Genomic DNA, 22,182 nt, shown 5'->3' with positions numbered 1-22,182 from the left:
AAATCTTTGGAGGGAGCTGAAACTACGCGTTTCTCAGCAACAGCCCAGAAACCTGTCTGATCTAGAGAAGATCTATGAGTAGGAGTGGGCCAAAATCCCTCCTGCAGTGTGTGCAAACCTGGTGAACAACTACAGGAAATGTTTAACCTCTGTAATTGCAAACAAGGGCTACTATACCAAATATTAACATTGTTTTTCTCAGGTGTTCAAATACTTATTTGCAGCTGTATCACACAAATAAATCCTTAAAAAAATCATACAATTGTGATTTCTGAAGTTTTCTTTTTAGATTCTCTCTCTCACAGTGGACATCCACCTACAATGAAAATTTCAGACCCCTCCATGATTTCTAAGTGGGAGAAGTTGCAATATACAGCAGCAGGGTGTTCAAATACTTATTTTCTTCACTGCATATGCGTTGAGTTGTATTCCTTCAGTATGGAATAACCATCTATTTTTCCCATGTTTAGCTCATATTCTAAGTTTCAGGGGGATACAGAATGTATGAATCACACATTATGCCCCTCAACATCTCATCTGTTTTATTTATAGGGGAACAGTACATTAACGCCTCGGCAAAGTCTTTGGAAGATTTATCAAGCATTCTCTGCCTCGCTTGAGTTTGGAAATTTAAGACTGCTGATGTGTGTGTTATTGGGCAGTGAGACATCCTGATGTGTGTGTGTGTGTGTGTTGTGTGTGTGTGTGTGTGGTGTGTGTGTGTGTGTGTGTGTACACCCTTGTTACCGTCTTACCATCATGTCCATGCTGTGACACGGTCGGGACTGTTGTCACGACATTTATAATTCAGCTTTATCAATAAAAGATGTGGAGCATTAAGTTTTTATCTGGTGATGCAGTGCTCCTGTCTCCCTGAGCCTCTTACAAGCGCATGAATGAAGAGCATAACTTTCCTTCCCTGTGTCAACTTAAAGGCGTCTCTTTCCATTAGCATACCCTTACGTGATCCTTGTTCCCCACACATGCTTTTAGAAGCTACTTCCCTATGATATCATATTCTGCTCTTTCTACCTCATTCCCCTGCCATTCCCCGCAAGCACCGAGACTTTAGAGAGTTATACAGGAAGAGAACCGTTGGGAAAGTCATTGAAATAGCGAGGCTTAGATGGCCATCACAGGAATTATGATGTTGACACTCAAGGCATCTAAGCTTTGTCTATTTAGACGTTTTCAGTTTCATGCAGACAGACAATAAAGAGTGATAAGAGAGTATAAGAAAGCAAACTAAGGGCCAAAGTAATATATGTGTCAGAACTGATAAAAGCCTGAAAATCCAATTAGTCCTTCAGTATCAGGTGGTAGGAATGGTTCTCATGGGAGTAATGCCAGGAAATATCCACCACCGCATCTTGTCAATAGCCTAATAATTTACACACTGCTATTGATAGAACACTGTGTAATGTTGATCTTAATGTTTTCATGGGACTATATTCGGCACCCTTTTTTGTCGGCTTTGCCCACAATGGCTCAGAAGATTTGTCAAAGGGAAGCACTGTACATACCTTACCACAAATGATGAAAAGTGGACCGAGTGCCAGTGGATCTTTTTAATTTGAGCACACTGAGCCCATTCTTTGTTGGCTATAGATGCCCTTGAATCCATTTGGGTCACAAGGTATTCACTGCTGGTTGCAGACAGAGCCTGTTAGGGGAGTTTCTTTCTGTTGCCAAGTCTTTTTTTCCTGTGTGTTTTCATAGCTGGTGTTTCTTCCCATGCCAAAAGGAAAACGAGTAAAGGCATGGAGAACATATAAGGAAGTAGTAATGTTGTCTTCTGAATTATTAATCCTCATTCGCATGGCTAACCCTTGCCCCACAAAAGTATGGTTTGTAAACACTATGGCTATTTCAAATTTACAGAAGGTGGAAAAACAGAAGTAAATAGCGTCATGTCTTCCATTTTCTATACCATCTGTCTTGCTTAGCATTGCGGCTGAGCTGGAGCCTCCCCCAGCTGACTTTTGGGCAAAAGGCCGGACCCACCTTGGACTGTTACGCGTCCCTAGATTATTTTAAGAGGTTTTTCGTCTGTATGTGTAACATGGAAATACAAAACTAATTTTTTTACAAGATTGTTTCTGTGTAAATGTGGCCTTACCCAGACCTCGTCCTTGTTTTTATATTGGCAGGATAAATCCCAGGGTAAACAGACAAAGTAAAAGGGGCGACAAAAACAAGGACTGAGACACCCGACTGAATTGTTTAATTAATTTGTGAATCAATCAAGCATGGAGCTTGGTTCATCTCGATTCTTAATTGTGTCACGGCTGGACTAATGCCCTTGCTTTCACATTAGTTCTTGGAAATGCACTTTTGTTTTGCAGCAAGACTGTGCCCCAGTGTACAAACCAAGGTCCATAAAGGCATACAGTAGTTGCAGGAGTTGGAAGTGGAAGAACATCTGTTCTGACCTCAACCGGATCAAATAAATTTGGGATGTACCACAACAGTTCTCACCAACCTTTGAGAATGACTTGAGGACTGAATAATCCAAAGGACTACCAGTTTTACATATTTCTGAGATAAATTTAACAGAACAAATGTTATTATCTGTAATTATTTATGTACAGTTCTGTATGTGAAGACAGATGTTCAGGATTATCAAAAATAATGTAACACGATGGAAAAGAAATAAATGTCAGTATACCACACTTCATTTTCTTCAATGTGTTTATATTTTCAAATTATTACTTGAAAACGATTCCTTACGAAATCAATGTCCCATCACTATTTTTTCACAATTTTAGTGACTCCTGTACTAGAATGTCGAGAGATGATCCAGTGTGATCCACAAATTGCTTCATAGTTTGGTATATTTTCAGCGCCGTCCATGTCCCAATACTTTTGTCCGTAACCTGTATCATGTAAAGCAGGTGAAGTGAATTGCATGCCTTTCTCTAGTCAATTGTAATCTCCCACTGTATTCCAGTCATGTTGCAGTAAAGGAAGAGCAAGAGTCCCACTGGACTGAAGTGTTGTTATTGTCTTCATCTACAGACAAGAATTGTTCTGGGCACATCTTCCTTATGGTTACACACAGACACACACACATGCACACACATTCCTCTTTCTGACAGTTGAGCGTCTCAGTGGACATGCTTGCAAACTGTTTATAATTCTGGTTACTGTGCTGTCTGTCTGCTTTGATTGTGTCATTAGATAAATACATTATAGCAGCCTTTAAATTCTTCTTGGCAGCTCAATAGTTGGTATTGGGTGTTGCGTTGTATAATTATTTTACTTGGTCTGTCTGTTACATCCAGTCATAGAAATAGTCTTATTTAAGGCCAATGTTTTCTGTACATCATTTACAATAAGTAACTGCAGTGTGACGCTTTAGTAGACAGGTTTCTCCTAAAATGCTGTGGTGAATAATTACTGCACTTCACAATTACCATAATTTAGCCATAGCTTTTTCCAACTTCTAAAAAACTGTTGTAATTATTTTTGGATGTCATATAATGTTAAAGGGGCTGAGATAGGTGAGAAGGGTAATTTAAGATTTAAATGTCAATGTACTGTTGGTCGTTATTATAATCGAGGTGGCGCTAAAGCGTATCCTAGTTGATTTTGGGCGAGTGGGGTGGTAACTCCCTTATTTCAAGGTATGGGGTAATCGTGAAGGCTGCTGATACCAGCCACTGACACTGGCACTGGGGTGCACCGGCAAACATATCTGACAGTGAGCAAGTCCTCCTCACCTGTGGTTGGTGCTACACTGCAGTGGTTTGACACATTGGCAGATCATCATGTGCGTCAGAAAGAAAGACAGAAAAGTCTTTGGTCACAATCGTCTGTTGTTGTTTTAATTAAAATGTGGTATCAAAGAATTAGTGGTATAGGTCAGTACTCATGGATCAATACTCATTCTGGTATTGGTCTGGAAAAAAGCAATATTTACAATACCTAATATTAATTGATGAAAAAAAAAGTAATCTAGGTACTGAACTCTAAATATGTTCCATGAAATAAAAATATTTTGTGCACATTTAGTGTTTACATTGCGTTGACTGGCTGTGATGATATTGCCTCATTTGGATATTTCAGCTATTCTGTTCATCAATTGGATAACTATTTAAAATTTTCTGATGCCTCCTCATAATCATGCTGATAATTGATCTCTGTCCTCATGTCCATCCTCTCATGCCCTTATCCTTTTGAGTCTGTCTTCCACCTCTGTTCTCCATCCCTCCCTACCTCCTTCCCTCCCACACCCTCACCCTCTCACAGGGTGGTGAGGGCCGAACTGGCCCCCAGCCCAGGACCATTAGTCCCCTCCTCTCAGCCATGTGTTCATCACCAGAGATCATTACACCAAGCCAATGACACCACTCTAATGCATCATTAATGATTGATTAATGAGCTGAACTCAGCTCAAACGAGTGCATTTGTCTGGAAGAGCGGCGTGTAATGGTTGTGTAAGGCATTTGCATTTGCTCTATTTCACCCGCTTTATTGCGTATGTGTATGTGGGTGTGTCATGTATATCATTCTCAATCTGGGTTTATCTCACAGGTCAAGGAAGGTCAGTGTGGCTGTGTGAAACGCGGGACTGAGGTGGAAGTGACCAGTGGACAGCGTGATGGCAGAGCTAAGGCTTTCCCTGACTCTTCCACTTCTCCTCATCCTCCTTGTCCTTGGAGGAGTTCTTCCAGTGGCACAGGGCTCTAGTTATCTGTCTGGGTATCGGATGAGGTCTCGCCCCCAGCGGGACCGGCAAATCCGCAACATTCGACCAAATATCATTCTCATCCTCACAGATGACCAAGACATAGAGCTGGGTAAGGCTATTGTTCTTTTTCTGGCCCTGTTTCGTAGGTAGTCATCCATCTGTCTATGTCCATCACCCATGCACGTGATTATTATGCCCAGAACGAGAAACTTGGCCTCATGCAGCCTCTTGGCATTGTGACGACTGGCTTAGTCAAAGTCATGTGCTCCACTTGCCACCCCCTCCATCGCTGGCATGAAATACAGGCTGCCTATGCCTACCATTGTTAAGGTGCCAAACGCTAGCCATCTCCCTCCGCACTTAAGTTCTTTAGTTCGTATTGGACTGGAGTGGCTGCATAATAGCCTTGGTGACATCCTTTGTCCTCCACTGATGGCTAGTGAGAAGACTCTCATTGAAAAGCAGGAATTTATGGTCAAGCATCTGTTTCCACAGGCAATTACCATCAGCTTGAAAGGTTTTTACTACATATGAGTCCAAATGGGTCACACTTAACCAAAAAGATTTATTCGTTCATCGCTGCACATGCCTTCCTCTTTCCACTATTGGGTGTAATGACTTCAGGTCTCTCATGCCCTGTTTATATTTCTCACTTTCTACCCTTTTACTACCTTTTTAGTTCTTCAACTGCTTTATGTGGTCTTCTTGTCTTTTTTTTTCATCACTAGCATTTGTCTCTGAATCTCACCCCCCACCCTGACCCGCTCCACTGTTTTCTCCCAGGCTCAATGCAGGCCATGAACAAAACTCGGCACATCATGGAGAAGGGTGGAACACATTTCTCCAATGCTTTCTCTACCACACCAATGTGCTGCCCGTCTCGATCCTCTATCCTGACTGGGAAATATGTCCACAACCACCACACGTACACCAACAACGAGAACTGCTCCTCACCCTCGTGGCAGGCTCACCACGAGCGACACACCTTCGCTGTCCACCTCAACAACTCCGGCTACAGGACTGGTAAATGTTATCAGAACAGATTCAAACCATCACACCATTTGCTGATTAATAATATTGTGTTATTTCTGGTTTATTGATTAGCTTTCTTTGGAAAGTATCTCAATGAGTATAATGGCTCCTACGTGCCCCCGGGCTGGAGGGAGTGGGTAGCCCTGGTGAAGAACTCACGCTTCTACAACTATACACTCTGCCGGAATGGAGTACGAGAGAAACACAGCAGTGACTATTCAAGGGTACACTTACAATTATAATTACACTGACCCACCTAGAATTGTGTCTTCAGGGAAGTTCCAGACAAGATTCCACACATGGTTAGATTACAATTAAAACAACTACTTCACTCTGCCCAGCCATGGTGAAATCAGATCTCAAAGCTAATCTTTGCTGTAATTAACCATCCTGTGCAAAGTCCCAATTGACAAAGCTTGCGGGCACGTCAACTCAGGGTCATCCTAAAAGTCTCATCCGAGGGCAGCATGAGGTCATGACAACTATGTCAATGATTTTATGACTCACAACAGCTGGTGAACACTGTGTGTTTTCTCCACAGGATTACCTGACCGATGTCATCAGCAACGACAGCATCAACTACTTTCGATTGTCCAAGCGGATGTATCCTAACCGTCCGGTCTTGATGGTTCTGAGCCATGTTGCCCCTCACGGCCCAGAGGACTCTGCCCCGCAGTATAGCTCTGCCTTCCCCAATGCTTCGCAGCACATGTGAGAATATGCACAGCCTTCAGAATACACACATGAACTACACTGCAGTGTAGCTTTGACTGCACATGAAGCCTTTTCCTATATGCACTTTCACATGCTTTAACAAATACAATAGCTGCATCTGCTTTGCAGATGTACCGTTATGTTATCACTGACAAGCAGAGATCAATTTTTACAGTTTGACATGTACAGCTATTTACTTGCTAATAAGTTATCTTCATATTCAAGCTTCCTTTCATTTAAAAATAAATTCAATCATCACAAATCGATGTTATGTTCTTCATTTGCAGGATGTTGTTGGCAGGCTAGCCTCTCTGTGCAGCCATTGCGTCGCTCCAGTTTATTTGCCTCATGTTCTTCACACTAGTGATGCCGTTGTAATGAGCCCTGCTAATTTGTTCCATTTTGTCAGCAATGATCAAGGAGAGACATGAATGTTGTCAATGTAATGCATGCGTAATGATGACGGAGGCATACTCCTACATCGTACCCTAGCCTTTGTCCTTTCGACACTCCATACTCCTGCCTGGTCGACTAGTGCTGCTGCCTAATAGAACCTCGGCTATTGGGCTCAAGAGACAAATCCAGGACCAGTAATTAGACTGAATTTCCTACCCCCTCCCTCCAACGCCCCATTCTCTTGATTAATCTAATCCCCTCGGCATCATTAACCTGTGCCATGCAGGTTTTAGGTGCTGAAGATATGTAAATTTGGCCCCAGTGCCTTCACACCAACTTTTGATTGCGCTTTCTCCATACATTTGCAGCCGTTGGTTAGTTGTTCAGTGTGTCTTACCTGGCTCTTTCTCACCATCCCCACCGGTTCACATAAGGAGAGGCAGAGGTAGTGATTTCCTGTTGTCTTCTCTTGATAAACGTTCTCACAGTGGGACCTTGTTCACACTACATTACATTTGCTAGTGTGAATTAAAGCACGAGACAATAGTGTTTATTTAGTTTAATCGATTCCATTTAAAAAGTTTAAATTCATTTGGTCCTTGGATAGGCTTGATTTAGTTTTGTTTATCCCCAAATAATTAAACATCCATGTGGTTTGTTTAGAATATTGATCAAATTTTGCTCACTGTGTACAAGCCCATTGATTGTACTGCTTTGCATTTTATGTTTGGTAGAGCCTCCAGTTTAGGATTGCATTAACATCTTTCCTGCTACTATGGAAAGAAAAAGGTCAGCAGAAATCGAAAAAGGTCATTTCTGAATATTTGCTGTGCCATTTAGTGGAAGAGGTGAAACACTATACATGTCTGTTCTCCATAGAACACATTGAATTTGAATGAATCTGGCTCAGTTTGTGTCTTTTATTAAACCACTATTGACTTAAAGTATGATTAAAACATTTTTGACTACAATGCAAGTGCAAAGAAGTGAAGAAGTTAACTGCTCTACAATGAAACTGTAAAACTCGTAGAAAACATTTAAAGGAAGTGAAGGTGAGGAAATGTCATGTGATGCAACTAACTGATGATTTATGTACCGGAGGTTCTGATAAAGATACTCTGTGCCGTGGCCGTACATTATCAGTTACTGTTGCCATGGTAGTGTGGAGATTCATCAATGGCAGGATATTTTTTTTACTGTATGTTCATCCAGTTCGCTAGCCCTCCTGTAGGTGCTCACTGACCTGTCCTCTCACAGTATACGTGGAAGTCCCCTGTGATCAAATTATATTACTTTGGGAGTGCTGAATTGAGGAAATTCCACTGTCAGTGTAATAACGTATAGGTGGGGATCAGCCAATGTAAAATAGCCCTCTGGTTTGCTGTTTTTCTTTAGATTCGGAAGACACAAACAGTCAACAGTACAGTAAAGCAAACTTGTCTATTCCCTTTTCAGAACTCCGAGCTACAACTACGCTCCTAATCCCGACAAACATTGGATCCTCCGCTACACGGGGCCCATGAGGCCTGTGCACATGCAATTTACTAACATGCTGCAGCGCAGGAGGATGCAGACTCTTCTGTCTGTCGATGACAGCATGGAGAAGGTAGGAGGCCAAGTACACAGTCTTTTCACCATGCTTTGGCAAAGAAACGCACTTCGTCATAGACAGAAAAGAAAACGATGCATTTCCCAGAGTCGCAAGTCCTGAGAGATCTGTGCTTGTTCTAACTGGGGCTTTTTAATATACTCACTGACACACTTGTTACATCATTAAATTACCTTTTATTTTAAACCGGGACTGGAAATTGTTTTCCTCTGGACGATTATTCAATGGGTTGTATCCCCCATAGATGTACAACATGTTGGTGGAGACAGGTGAACTGGATAACACCTACATCATCTACACATCAGATCACGGCTACCATATTGGGCAGTTTGGACTAGTGAAGGGCAAATCAATGCCTTATGAGTTTGATATCCGTGTTCCCTTCTATGTTCGAGGGCCTAATGTGGAGCAAGGTGCCATGTGAGTGAGATTTTCATGCGAGTTAGGATTGATTTAACAACTGTTGATTTCAAGGTATTTTTTTAAAAACCCAAATCAAATAAATGTTTTGCTTTTGTCGCCCTGTAGTAATCCCCACATGGTCCTGAACATTGACTTAGCACCAACTCTGCTGGACATGGCTGGTGTTGATATCCCTGCAGAAATGGATGGAAAGTCAATCCTAAAGCTGCTAGACACTGACAAACTTGTGAACAGGTAAACACTCATTTACGCCGTAATTTGAGGGCCACAACGCACTTCATTAATTTCTTGACCATACATTATTTTTCACACCTTCCCTCTCTGTCTGGAATATAGTGAAAAACTAGGATGACCCAAACACCCATTTTCCAAACCACTTGTTTTCATTAGACCCACAGGTGAGCTCGAGCCTATCCCATCTGATTTGGGGTTAGCGGCAGGGCACACCCTGTACTGTTAACCAGTCAATCGCATGGCACATACAAACAACCATCCACAATCACATTCACACCTATAGACTATGGCGGCCTAGGGTGTTCTGCTAACCTAACAAATGTTTTCTTGAAGTAGACATGCTAACCACAAAGGCCAAACTCAGACGATTTAAATTAAAATAACTCCTCTTTGAAAATACAGTGTAAAATGGCCTTTGTGGAACACAGTCTTGCTATGAATACCAAACACTTGCAACTAATTTATGCTATCCCCAAAAGGTTTATACACTAGGAGCCTGTGCATATGGAGTGTGAGAGGACACACACGCACACACACACACGCACACACACTAGGTAAATTCACAGAAAGCGTATGGTAATTAATTAGGGAAACACTATACAGGTAATTGTGTTTGCTCTCACTTATAATAAATGCTTTCTGTGTGTGTTCTCCTATTCTAACAGGTTCAATTCAAACAGAAAAGGTAAAAGTTGGAGAGATTCCTTCCTTGTGGAGAGAGGGTATGTCTTACTCCAATTTGTGACATTTCTAACATGTTTTCCTTTGACACATTGTCATCTGCTGATATAAGACTCTTCATCCATGGCTTCCAGGTAGTTTTATGATTCTGTTCTTGCAGAAAGCCTCTCCACAAAAGGGCCGATGGGAAGGAAATGGCTCAGGAGGAAAACTTTCTGCCTAAATACCAGCGAGTCAGAGAGCTGTGCCAGAAGGCAGAGTACCAGACTTCTTGTCAACAACGGGGACAGGTATCTGACCACGATTACCACGTGGTCTGTCGCATATACAGTAGTATGACTCTGGTTGACATTATACTTTAGGATAATAGACATTGTACTCATAGGATTTGTGGATAAAATCCTTCAAAAGCAATGACAAATTGGAGAGAGAGATAAAGTGTGTGTGTGTGTGTGTGTGTGTGTGTGTGTGTGTGTGTGTGTGTGTGTGTGTGTGTGTGTGCGTGCGTGCGAGAGATACAGAACAGTATTAAGCCCTTGAGTGTATTTGTTTTGACTTTAATTTTGGTGTACCCCGCCTCCTACCAGAAGTTAGCTGGGATAGGCTCCAGTACTCCTGCGACCCTTGTGAGGTTAAGCTGCTCAGATAATGAAATTGGAATGTGGTCTGGTATCTGCAATTTCAATTATTGTCCACAGTATTGTTAGTCCTGCACCATCATTACATTTCCCACGGTTTATTGGTATTCAGAAGTGGCAGTGCGTGGAGGACGCATCTGGCAAACTGCGGCTGTATAAGTGCAAGGGCGTGGCTAGTCTCTATGCCCCTCGAATGCAGGCTCTGATGGCCAGCAGTGGCCCCCAGCTGTCTTCTTTGTCAAGTGCAGAGAGCTGCAACTGCGGCAATTTGGGCTTCAGAACATCCGTGCTGAAGCGAAAGAAACTCCTCTCTAAGAAGAGTAAGCACTTTTTTTTTCATAATTCACTATTATGGAGTTATTGTTAAAGCTGTTTTTTTTATTTCAGATCTTTGTCCTTCGTTTTAAAAAGTCCTTACACTGCCCTGAAAAACTTTCTGTGGTGTAATTATTGCTAACAAAAATTAAAAGGGTTTGAAGGTTCATGAATAAGAAGGGATGCATCAATGCTGCCATCAAGTGGTCATCAGGAAGATATACTATATTGCCAAAAGTATTTGCTCACCTGCCTTGATTCACTGATGATATTAAGTGAAGATCATTTCTAAATAATATGATTTAATATGATGTTGGATTACCCCGAGCAACTGTAACAGATTCAGATTCAGATCGTGAGAAGGCTTTCAACAAGGTTTCGGAGTGAGTTTATGGGAATATGTTCTCATTTTTCTAGAATCATATTTGTGAGGTCACACACTGATATTGGACATGAAGGCATGGCTCACTATCCATTCGAAATCAACCCAAATGTGGTCTATTGTTCTGAGGGCTGGTTTCTGAACACGGCAGTCAACTTCATCCAAACGAATTTTCTTTAAGCCTTGCTTTGTGATCAATGCACAGACATATTGGAAGAAGGAGGGGGTAAAATCTTTTATTATCCATTTAGATTTCCTTTCACTTGAGCTCAGGGGCTAATATTTTCTAACCTTGTGGGAATAGTTTGCAGATGTCCCATCGTGTTCCACCGTGACTGCATCAGTGCACAAATCATAGTTCATAAAGACACATCTTGACTGGCTTCACAATCCTGACTTCAACACTATAGAACACTAAGATAATAACACGTAAATAATACGTACATACAGAACAATACCTTTCTGTTCAACTAAACAGGTTCCAATTTCGCAATGCATACATATGTGACTAACTTGAGATGAGATTGTACCTGTAGATACTTTTTGACGTTGTTGTTTGGTGGTGTGCTATCATCTTCTTTTCCTTTCAGCTTGTCCCGTTAGGGGTCGCCACAGCGTGTCATCGTTTTCCATCTAAGCCCATCTTGTGCATCTTCTTCTCTAACACCCACTGTCCTCATTTCCTCCCTCACAACACCCATCAACCTTTTCTTTGGTCTTCCTCTCACTCTTTTGCCTGGCAGCTCCATCCTCAGCACCCTTCTACCAATATACTCACTCTCTCACCTCTGAACATGTCCAAACCATCTTAGTCTGCTCTCTCTAGCCTTGCCTTCAAAACGTGCAAGTTTGGCTGCTCCTCTAATGAGCTAATTTCTATTCCTGTCCAACCTGCTCACTCCTAGCGAAAACCTCAACATCTTACTTTCTGCCACGTCCAGCTCTGCTTCCCATTGTCTCTTCAGCGCCACTGTCTATAATCCGAACATCATGGCTGGTTTTATAAACTTTGCCCTTCATCTGATCGGAGACTTTTCTGTCACATAACACACCAGACACCTTCCGCCAGCTGTCCAACCTGCAGGGACCTATTTCTTCACTTCCGTACCACACTCACCATTGCTCTATATTGTTGACCCCAAGTATTTGTGCTGTCATATACTGTATATTTAATGTGAAATATTTTACTTCATTCAATAGGCGATTACTTAGTACATTATTCTCATACTAGTAGTGTGGGCAAGCACTTCAGAGACACAATTGTTTCCATACAATTTAAAATGTCAATTTTACGAAATATTTCTTCTTAAATTGCTGAGCCAATGAGTAACATAAATGAAAGCTGACTCAGAAAATTAATATATGAAGTGTTCCAAGCACATTTTTATTCTTTAATAGTTTTTAAAAAATGTAGTTTTTCGTTATGATCCAATTTCTTTGTCTTGTCCTTTTCAGAGCTCAAATCCAGCAAGTCTGCTTCACGGAAACGTTGGTCCCGCTCTGTGTCCTTTGAGCTAGATGGAGACATGTACGCTGTAGACCTTGAAGAGTCCTACCATCCTGCAAGCTCTCAGAACGATAGCTGGACTTTGGACAGAGGCAGAGGAGTGGGGCACGAGGAGGACGGTGAAGAGTTCAGTGGTCTGGGAATCACAGCCAGCCCCACCACTGACAACAGACTGACTCCACCTGCTTCTCTGAAGGTCACATACAGGTTTGTCCATCATCTAGCATCTAGTGCTTAAGGTTATGGTGATCTAGAATCATGCCATACTGTAGGTAAGACATCATTCACATGAATCGATGAGTGTAAATATATTTGATGTTTGCTCTTGACAGATGCTCTATTTTAATGAATGACACAGTGAAATGTGATGGTGGGCTCTATAAGTCCCTTCAGGCATGGAAAGACCACAAAATGCACATTGAGCATGAGGTATGGTCATAACTATTGTAGTTCTTGACACAGAAAAGACTAACTCTGTATCTTTATTGTTCTTGATAGATTGAAACTTTGCAGACCAAAATAAAGAACCTACGCGAGGTCAAAGGACACTTAAAACAGGTGCGACCAGAGGAATGTCAGTGCAACACTCCGAGGTAAGAATTAGGTACTATTCCCGTGTCCCGTAAAGTGGGTGAAATACAAGTACAGTAATTATTGAATTCCCTCCTGAATTTCAAAGTTTGCTCATTGACAAAGAAAGTTTCTATTTTGTATTGTTTACTGATTGAGGTAATATACAGGACATCAGCCAGAAATGCCCTAAAAAAGACAAAGTTAACAAAACGTGCATTTCTTCGAGTGATATGTATACCTTGTTAGCAAACACAGCGATGAAATGTTTTTGGGAGATGGTGACCAGGTGTGCATACAGCTCAGGAGGAATTTTGGCCCACACTCTTTAACAGAAACTCGAGTTTCTTGGCTTCCACTGGGAAGTACAAAGTCTCAGCTCCTTCTATAGGGTTAAGGTCTGGAGACTGACTATTGGCATAAGTAACAAATTGCTCAAGTTTTTATTCAAAATGTTTATGGTTACAATTTTCCACTACTGGAGACAAATTCCTTGAGTCTTTTCAAATATTTGGTCAATAAAGATGATTCTGATTCATCTTTATCATCACAGCTATCTGGTCAAGAATAAAGACAATTATATGCTGGGCACTGGACGTGTGCATTCGCTCAGGTATATTTTACTAGTTGACGATGAGGCATAATGAGCAGTGGGTATCAGTGTTTTAGAGTTTTTAATCTCCTGTCATTAGAACGCCAAAGCAGAAGACGCAGTGGCTGCAGAAGGACCAGAAGCGCAGGAAGAAACTCCGGAAATTCCTGAAAAGGCTCCAGAATAATGACACCTGCAGCATGCCTGGCCTTACTTGCTTCACCCATGACAATCATCACTGGCAGACTGCTCCCTTCTGGACAAGTAAGAAATTGCACACTACTTTCTACTCTTTCAATTACAATGGGTACTTGGTTTACAACCATCCAGGCATACAACATTTCGAGGTTATGAACAGCGTATGGCATGAAAACACATTTGTTGACACTCAGTTATTGCCATAATTACTGTTTTTTCATTTCATTTTTATATTTATGGATGAGAGGTGTTCTTACTTACGGCTGTGCTACCCTGAGAACGCCGATCTCGTCAGATCTTGCAAGCTTAGCGGGTTTGGCCCTGGTTAGAACTTGGATGGCAGACCGCTTGGGAATATCAGGTGCTGTAAGCTTCTCTCACCGGCTAAATGCAGAGGGTTTGTGTCAGGAAGGGCATCCGGCGTAAAACTGTGCCAAACAAATATGCGTTCATTTAAGATGACACGCTGTGGCGACCCTTAACGGGACAAGCTGAAAGGAAAAGAAGAAGATGGATGAGAGGTGTTCTTCAGGCAAATATTTACCGTAATTATGCCTTCAGTACTAATTTAGTGTTGTTTTAGTTTGCGATGTTCGATAGTGCCTACCTGAGGGAAGGACCTGGAAGGGATGGTGACCAGAGTTCAAGAGGATTATGCATGCTCTGGTCTTAGTTCTAGCAGCGTACAAGTCTTCAAGGGTGGGTGGGGGGTTACAGACAATATTTTCCATGGTTTTAATTGTCCGTTGCAGTCGGAGTTTGTCCCCCTTTGTGGGGGCACCAAAACAGACTGTGATGAATGAACATAAGACTGATTCGATGACCGCTGTGTCGAACCTCCTCAGGAGCTCCAATGGCAGCCCGTGCTTCCTTAGAAGCCCCAAGAAGTACATACCCTGCTGGACTTTTTTGACGAGGTTGATGTTGGTCTCCCAGTTCAGGTCCTAAGAGACTGTAATTCCCAAGAACTTGAACTTGTTTCGACAACGTGTTTGAAATGATATTCAGGCTGATCATAAGATGGAGGAATGTGTCTGTTTACTGTAAATGACCTGCTCATTTATTGTATATACATTTTTGGCAATTTACAATAAATAATATATATTTGGTCATCTATTTATGCCAGTGTGGCATGGTTGACAAGCAGAACTCATTAATGATCCTATATAAGATGGCAGTAAGTACATATACTAATTAATGTACCTACTTTTTGGAACATCTTTTTTTTTGTTTGTGTGCCATGAGATTTTTAATTGTAAAATATACCTTACTCCATTTTTTCCTTTCACCTTGTCCCGTTAGGGGTCGCCACAGCATGTTATCTTTTTCCATGTAAGCCTATCTCCTGCATCTTCCTCTCTAACACTCAGTGCTCTCATATCTTCACTCACAACATCCATCAACTTTCTCTTTGGTCTTCCTCTTTCTTTCTTGCCTGGTAGCTCCTTCCTCACCAAGCTTCTACCAATATTTTTACTCTCTCTCCTCTGTATGTGTCCAAACCATCAATCATCTGCTCTCTCTCCCTTTGTCTCCAAAATATCTAACGATGGCTGTCCCTCTAATGAACTCATTTCTAATCCTATCCAACCTGCTGATGCCGAGCGAGAACCTCTACCTTTTCATTTCTGCCACCTGCAGCATTGCTTCCTGTTGTCCCTTTGGTGCTCCCATCCCCAATCTGTACATCATGGCTGTACACCACTGTTTTATAAACTTTGCCCTTCATCCGAACAGAGATTCCTCTGTCACATAACACACCAGACACCTTGCGCCAGCTGTTCCAACCTGTTTGAACCAGTTTCTTCACTTCCTTGCCACACTCACCACTGCTCTGGATTATTGACCACAAGTATTTGAAGTCATCCACCCTCACTATCTCTTCCCCCTTTAGCTTCACCGTCCCCAACCCTTGCATTTATGCACATATATTCTTTCGTACTTCGGCTAATCTTCACTCCTCTCCTTTCCAGTGCATGCTTCCCTCTATTTAATTGTTTCTCCATCTGCTCAGTGCTTTCACTGAAGATCACAATGTCATCTGCGAAAATCATGGTCCAAGAAGGATTCCAGTCTAACCACATCTGTCAGCCTATCCATTACAACTGCAAACAGAAAAGGGTTCAGAGCTGATCCCTGATGCCCCTTAAAGTCTTCTGACACACCTATGACACAGCTCAGCATTGTTCTGCTACTCTCATACATGTCCTGTACTAGTTTAAGATAGTTTAGTTCCTCTGTTTGTACTCTGTCATAGGGTTGCTCTAGACCGACGAAGACAGTGTAATTCTGATCTTCAACTTCCATCATTGACATCCTCAAGGCAAAAAAATGCCTCTCTCGTATTCTTTGTAGACATGAAACCATACTGTTGGTCACAGATACTTACTTCTTTCCTGAGTATAGTTTCCACTACTCTTTCCCATAACGACATTGTGTGGCTCATCAGTTTTATTCCTCTGTAGTTCCCACAGCTCTGCACTTGACGTTTGTTCTTACAAATGGGAACTAGCACACTTTTCCGACATTTTTCAGGTGTAGGGATTTGCGAGTCCTGCGAGTATTCACGAGTCGAGGAAGATATGACCAATGATTAGTAAAAGTTGACAGCAAATGGATTTATTACAAAGGAATGTGCAGTACAGACGTCCGGGTCTTATCTAGGTATCTGCCGCACACGAGATGTGTGTCTTCTGGCAGGATAGCCAAGAAGAAGACAAAGGCTGCCCAGTAACACGAGGTTTTTTATATGTATGGGTCCATGGTAAAAGTGGCCCCCACGCAGTCAGATCCAGGGCCGGGATGGTAACTTTCCGCTCCTTATCAGCCGGTTTTCTGCGTACAAAGATCAAGGACAACCACCGGCTCCACAACACATCCTTGTCTGATTAGCAAATGGGCAACACTTTATCCATTGATTAAATGTATAAGGTCATATTTAAGCAAATAATGCAAGTCCAATAAAAGTAAAATAGTCTTCACAGGCATCTTCTCACTTGGTAATATTCTGTTAAACACGTTGGTCAAAAACTCCACAGCCACCTCCCTAATATGCTTCCATACCTCATCAGGTTTGTCATCAGGAGCAAGTCTATTTCCATTTTCATCCTCTCTAATGCTTTTCTAATTTCCCCCTTACTAATGATTGCCACTTCGTGGTCCACCACTCTCTTCTACGCTTCCTTCTCTCTCATTTTCTTCATTCACCAATTTCTCAAAGTATCGTTTCCATCTATTTAGCACACAACACATTCCCGTCTCTATCCTTAATCACCCTAACCTGCTGCACATCTTCCCCATCTCTCTCTGGCTAACATTTAGAGATCCTTTTCTCCTTCTTTCGTGTCCAACCTGGTGTACATGTCGTCAAATGCCTCTTGTTTAGCGTTTGGCACTTCTATCTTTGCCCTGTGTCACATCTCAATGTACTGTATTCCTTTTGCATCTCCTCAGTCCTCTCAGTGTCCCACTTCTTCGTTTTCCTGTCATCATTCGAAGTCCCTATACGCAGTTGTAGGCTCTGTGTTTTTGTCTTATCGTTCTGCCAAAGAATTCACTTTGCTCCTCTTCTTCATCTTTGAAGAGGAGGCCTTGGCTTCATCAAAGTTGGAATTCACTGCTCATGTATTCTAACCAGTCAAGCCAAACCAACATTACAAAATGACAGAAATAATGAGTGCTACCTTACTGCAATTAAATTTCTTGATTGGAATCAGAATCAGCTTAATTGGTCAAGTATGGAACAACACAGAAGGAATTTGTCTCCGGTAGTTGGTGCCACCTTAGTATGACATACAGTATATGTTGAGTATGAAGAACAGAATGAGCAGAATGAAATTACTTAATCCAGAACAAAACTTTAGAGCAGGGGTCTCAAATTCAATTTACCTTGTGGACGCTAGAGGCAGAGTCTGGCTGAGGCTGGGCCGCAGTCTTGGCACACATTCACGTACATGCAATTTCAATTTGAAATTTAAAAAAAATCCAATCTTTTCAAAGTTCTTTTGAAATTGTTAACACAAAATAAAATCAACAAGGATGCATGTGTAAACCAATTGTGTCCGAAGCTACAAATAAAACTCCAAGGCAACGCTGCTGTAACGTTTACTCATTGAAAAATATCTCTTTGTTTGCATGAGGCCTGGTTGATGTCAGGGCCTAAAAGCCATACACCCCACCGTGATTGGTCGGTTCATCTGCTCCACACACAACACTGTAAAGGTGCCATTTCTAAAAGTTGAAAGCCCCACCAACAAACTTTCATATTAAGGTGATGGCCACAAAATCTCGTCTCATGGGACACAAATGGCCCGCAGGCCACTAGTTGGAGAGCCCTGCTTTAGAGGAGCATGTTTACATACAAACACTAGCACGAACACTAGCACTAGTTGCTCAGCTACATGTTTTTTTGCCTGCTTGCAAGCCATCCATTCATTTTCTGACCCGCTTATCCTCACAAGGGTCTTGGGAGTGCTGGAGCCTATCCCAGTTATAATCGGGCAGGAGGCGGGGAACACTTAGACCTGGTTGCCAGCCAATCACAGGGCACACAGACAGGGACAACAGTCGTACTTACAATCATACCTAGGGGCAATTTAGAGTCCCCAATTAATGCATGTTTTTGGGAAGTGGGAGGAATCCGGAATGCCGGAGAAAACCCATGCAGGCACGGGGAGAACATTCAAACTCCACACACACACGGGGGGCCAGGAATTGAACCTCAGTCCTAAGAATTGACCCCTCGTACAGGGCACTTAACCACGCCTCCTGAAGTGACATCACGCCACGTGCGCCTACGTCAGACAAACAATTAGCAAAAAGGGCGGCGCAGCAAGAAAAGAATAGAGCGAAACTGTCCGATTTACCGGCTGATTTCTCACTCGCATTCTTAGCTAACAGTGAAATATCGTTGAAAAGCAGACAGCAGGGCTTCAAGTATTTCAGCGAGGGGTATTTCAATGGTATTTACATGCATATCGACGGAGAAACCATTGATATTAGCTCGAGATCTTTCCAGAGTCAGAGGAAGACCGAGAAGCCACATAATATAATATATTATAACCCAAAGACGAATTCGTCATTGACAGTTTCCTATTTTCGTGTTACATATCACACTTGTGTGCAGAATCTGTATATGTATCTGTATAGCCGTTTGTGAACCGCCGTATGAAGGAAAAGAAGAAGGCGAGGCTTGATTTACGAGTTGTTTCTCTCGTTTTCTTTGTGTAACGTCACGCGCTCCCCTCAATAATTATTCTTGAATTAGTGCCGAACCTACGTAAGTCCCGACCGAGTACGACAATCACTACTTTATTGTCCTCAAGCATCCTTCCTTCAGTCTTGGTGTCTCGGTGCACGTCGAAGGCTTTTAGGACTGCTAGTCCGGTTTAGCTTAGCTAATTAGCCGCGAACAAAGGGACACGTTTGTGCAGTCAGATCATCGCAAAATATCGCTCAACACAGATCAAGTGTGTCAATCGTAGCTATATTATGCAAGCGAAGAACTGCTAATTCATTTATATGAGACATGTATTGAAAATCAAATATAGGACAGACATTTTTCGTACTCGGTCTTCTGTTCCGGTTGATTTTAGATGGATTCAGTTGATAATGCGGTCTTCCTCAAAGTTTGATCCATCGAAGACATTTTTCGTACTGGGTCTTCGGTTTTGAAAAGGGTACGAATTGAACTCCACCAACTAGCCTTTCAGGATACCTGTCGTCACTATTATAAAGTCCGTGACTACACCTCTTAACCATATCTATTGTTAAAGAACCAAAATACGCGATAAAACGCCAACAGAAGCTATACTGGACCATGCAGCGTAGTCTGAGAAAACTGTTGGTCCCAAAAAGGTGCGTAGTTTATGCAGATCTCTGGCCTCTGATTGGTCAGCGACACGGATGACGCAATTTCTACGGAGGGGTCAATTGTGAGGCCAACGCTTAACCAGTTGCTCCACCAAGCCGCCACTTTCGAGCCACGTCGTACTAAAAGTATGTGAACATACCCCAAGCAAGCTTTTAATTTGTATTCTCTGAGCACCAGTGACCAGCAACACACGTTTTTCTCCATTTTGTCCTCATAATACAGCCGGTGCGATCCACCCGTGTGCTCGTCGCCATGGTTACGTGTGTATCCAGTCACATTTGAGTTGACAAGAAAAAGCCTAATGATCATAAAAGATGGGATGCGGTGGTATTGGAATCCAGGATTTTATAGCAGTAGTCTGATATTGTACAAATGTGAGAGCAAATTTGTTTTGTACATTACGTGCTGTCTAAGGCTTGTTGTCTGTCCCTTACTGCCGACGTGTTTTTCTTCAGTCACTTTATCAGTGGTCAGCTATTTACAGTACTACGTCAACAGACATTGACAAAAACTCTATAAATGCTACTATAGTTAAATAAGCTAGCTTTTGGATTCACATATAATTTGCATGTTTGCGACGCAGAGTAAATGTCTTTTGGGGAACCGATCAATGACGTCATTGATCAGATCAGCGGATTTTGACAGTAGGGTTAGGGTTAGCCAATCAGATAATCAGAATAACTTGCCAATTATAAGAAGATAACGATCAGGCCGATAAAATTGGCGTACACTCGAGTTTCGGTTGGTGCAGGGCAGTCGGATCATGTGAGCCGTAGCTTGTGGGGAAGGATACCTCCTGTAATCCACGATCATCTGAGCATGAGCATGTTCAGCTTCAGGTTGCGTCGGCCAATGACTGTGCATCAGCGCACAAATCAAGTTTGTAAACTCATGGACGAGAGAGTTTGATGTGGATGAACTTGACTGACCTACACAATACTGACCTCAACCCTGTAGAACAGTTTGGGATGAATTGGAGCGGATACTGGCCCTCTTGTCCAACATTAGTGTGTAACAAATATGCTCCTCGAATAATAGTCATAAATGGCATAAACACACTCCTAAACCTTGAGGAAAGCCATTCCAGAAAAGTTCAAGATGTTATAATTGATGAGAGTGGCCCAATGCCATAGTAAACCCTATTGATTAAGAATGGGATGTCACTTAAATTCATATCTGAGTCAAAGCAGGTGAGTGAAGACTTTTGACAATACAGTCTAATTTGGGGTCAGCATTTACAAATCCACTTATTTGTGAACTTCGGGGGCAACATTTCTTCATTGCTACCATCTTGTGGCTTATTGAAATCGGAGAACACTGATGAGGTGAGTTGAAGACAACATTTAGACAAAATAGTACTTTGTCACCACCTTTAGGTAATTCTGGACCTTTTTGAGGGACGCAAATTATTCGCGCTTCTGACATTCATGGCAGGGCTTGGTTCCGCTGCCCCATTAGTTAGTTAACTACAGTAGACAGATGAATGCATGAACCTGTCACCTCAGATATTGTACGTGTTTGTTGGAAAAGTGGCCTATATATAGTAACTGTAGATCCCAGGACAGTTATGAAAAAAAAACAATAGTTGGGAACACAGTTGTGACTTCTGTTTTCCACTTCTCTGTACACTCCCTACCTCAGTGGGCCCATTCTGTGCATGTACCAGTGCCAACAACAATACCTACTGGTGTCTGAGGACCATCAATGACACACACAACTTCCTGTTCTGTGAATTTGCAACTGGTTTCCTGGAGTATTTTGACCTCAACACTGATCCATATCAGGTATTCTTTCTCCAGTTGCACATTCTATGTTCATCTGCACGCAATCAGAATTTCCATGTGGAGACTCCAGATTTGTTTGTCATAGTCTCATTGTTATGTATAAAGTAGAGTTAATTTTGTGTTATTCCTGCAGCTGATTAATGCTGTCAGCACCCTCGACCGCAATGCTTTGAATTCGATGCATCAACAACTAATGGAATTACGGGGTTGCAAGGGACACAAGCAGTGCAACCCTGAAAGGGGTGAGCGTACAAGGACCCCTGGAGGCAAATTTGATGGATTAAAACATCTCCAGTCATGTCAGTGTGAAACTAATCTTTCTGACATTTTTTTCAGGAGGCAAGGAGCGAAACTACTTCAGTGAATACAGGTATTTTTTTCCCCAGCCTTCCTTCTGATTACTTTCACAAACCCGGCAGATGGAATTCAGGTTACAATAAGAACTCAGGAAGGTTTCAGCTTCCCTGGTGTCTTCAGTTGTTTTCCTACTCAAATTACAGAAGTTGCAACTCCCATGACTCCCAAACAAAGCCTTTTTGAGT

General features: G+C 42.1%; 1 protein-coding gene across 20 annotated transcripts in view; it reads left to right on the top strand.

The window, feature by feature from the left end:
• Positions 1-22,182, top strand: part of sulf2a (sulfatase 2a) — an 82,493-nt gene that overhangs the window by 56,261 nt on the left and 4,050 nt on the right. For 10 of the 20 annotated variants that reach the window (XM_061831751.1, XM_061831744.1, XM_061831749.1 and 7 more), the window contains 19 exons: positions 4,252-4,439; positions 4,537-4,802; positions 5,477-5,716; positions 5,798-5,949; positions 6,267-6,436; positions 8,291-8,441; positions 8,689-8,864; positions 8,973-9,101; positions 9,767-9,823; positions 9,943-10,072; positions 10,533-10,740; positions 12,573-12,831; positions 12,957-13,053; positions 13,123-13,217; positions 13,748-13,807; positions 13,887-14,050; positions 21,498-21,640; positions 21,774-21,882; positions 21,977-22,010. In XM_061831751.1, coding sequence (XP_061687735.1) covers positions 4,604-4,802; positions 5,477-5,716; positions 5,798-5,949; positions 6,267-6,436; positions 8,291-8,441; positions 8,689-8,864; positions 8,973-9,101; positions 9,767-9,823; positions 9,943-10,072; positions 10,533-10,740; positions 12,573-12,831; positions 12,957-13,053; positions 13,123-13,217; positions 13,748-13,807; positions 13,887-14,050; positions 21,498-21,640; positions 21,774-21,882; positions 21,977-22,010 — 2,573 coding nt within the window. In that variant the 5' untranslated portion in view covers positions 4,252-4,439; positions 4,537-4,603. Of the gene's footprint in view, positions 1-2,950; positions 4,440-4,536; positions 4,803-5,476; positions 5,717-5,797; positions 5,950-6,266; positions 6,437-8,290; positions 8,442-8,688; positions 8,865-8,972; positions 9,102-9,766; positions 9,824-9,942; positions 10,073-10,532; positions 10,741-12,572; positions 12,832-12,956; positions 13,054-13,122; positions 13,218-13,747; positions 13,808-13,886; positions 14,051-21,497; positions 21,641-21,773; positions 21,883-21,976; positions 22,011-22,182 lie in introns of those variants that run through there. The other 10 variants (XM_061831755.1, XM_061831750.1, XM_061831740.1 and 7 more) reach the window with 4 other exon arrangements.

Source organism: Syngnathoides biaculeatus, chromosome 10 (genome assembly GCF_019802595.1).
Source record: "Syngnathoides biaculeatus isolate LvHL_M chromosome 10, ASM1980259v1, whole genome shotgun sequence".
In the NCBI taxonomy this organism is placed as follows: Eukaryota; Metazoa; Chordata; class Actinopteri; order Syngnathiformes; family Syngnathidae; genus Syngnathoides; species Syngnathoides biaculeatus.
Note: the sequence above shows the minus strand (reverse complement) of the source record. Positions and strands in the feature narration are given on the sequence as shown.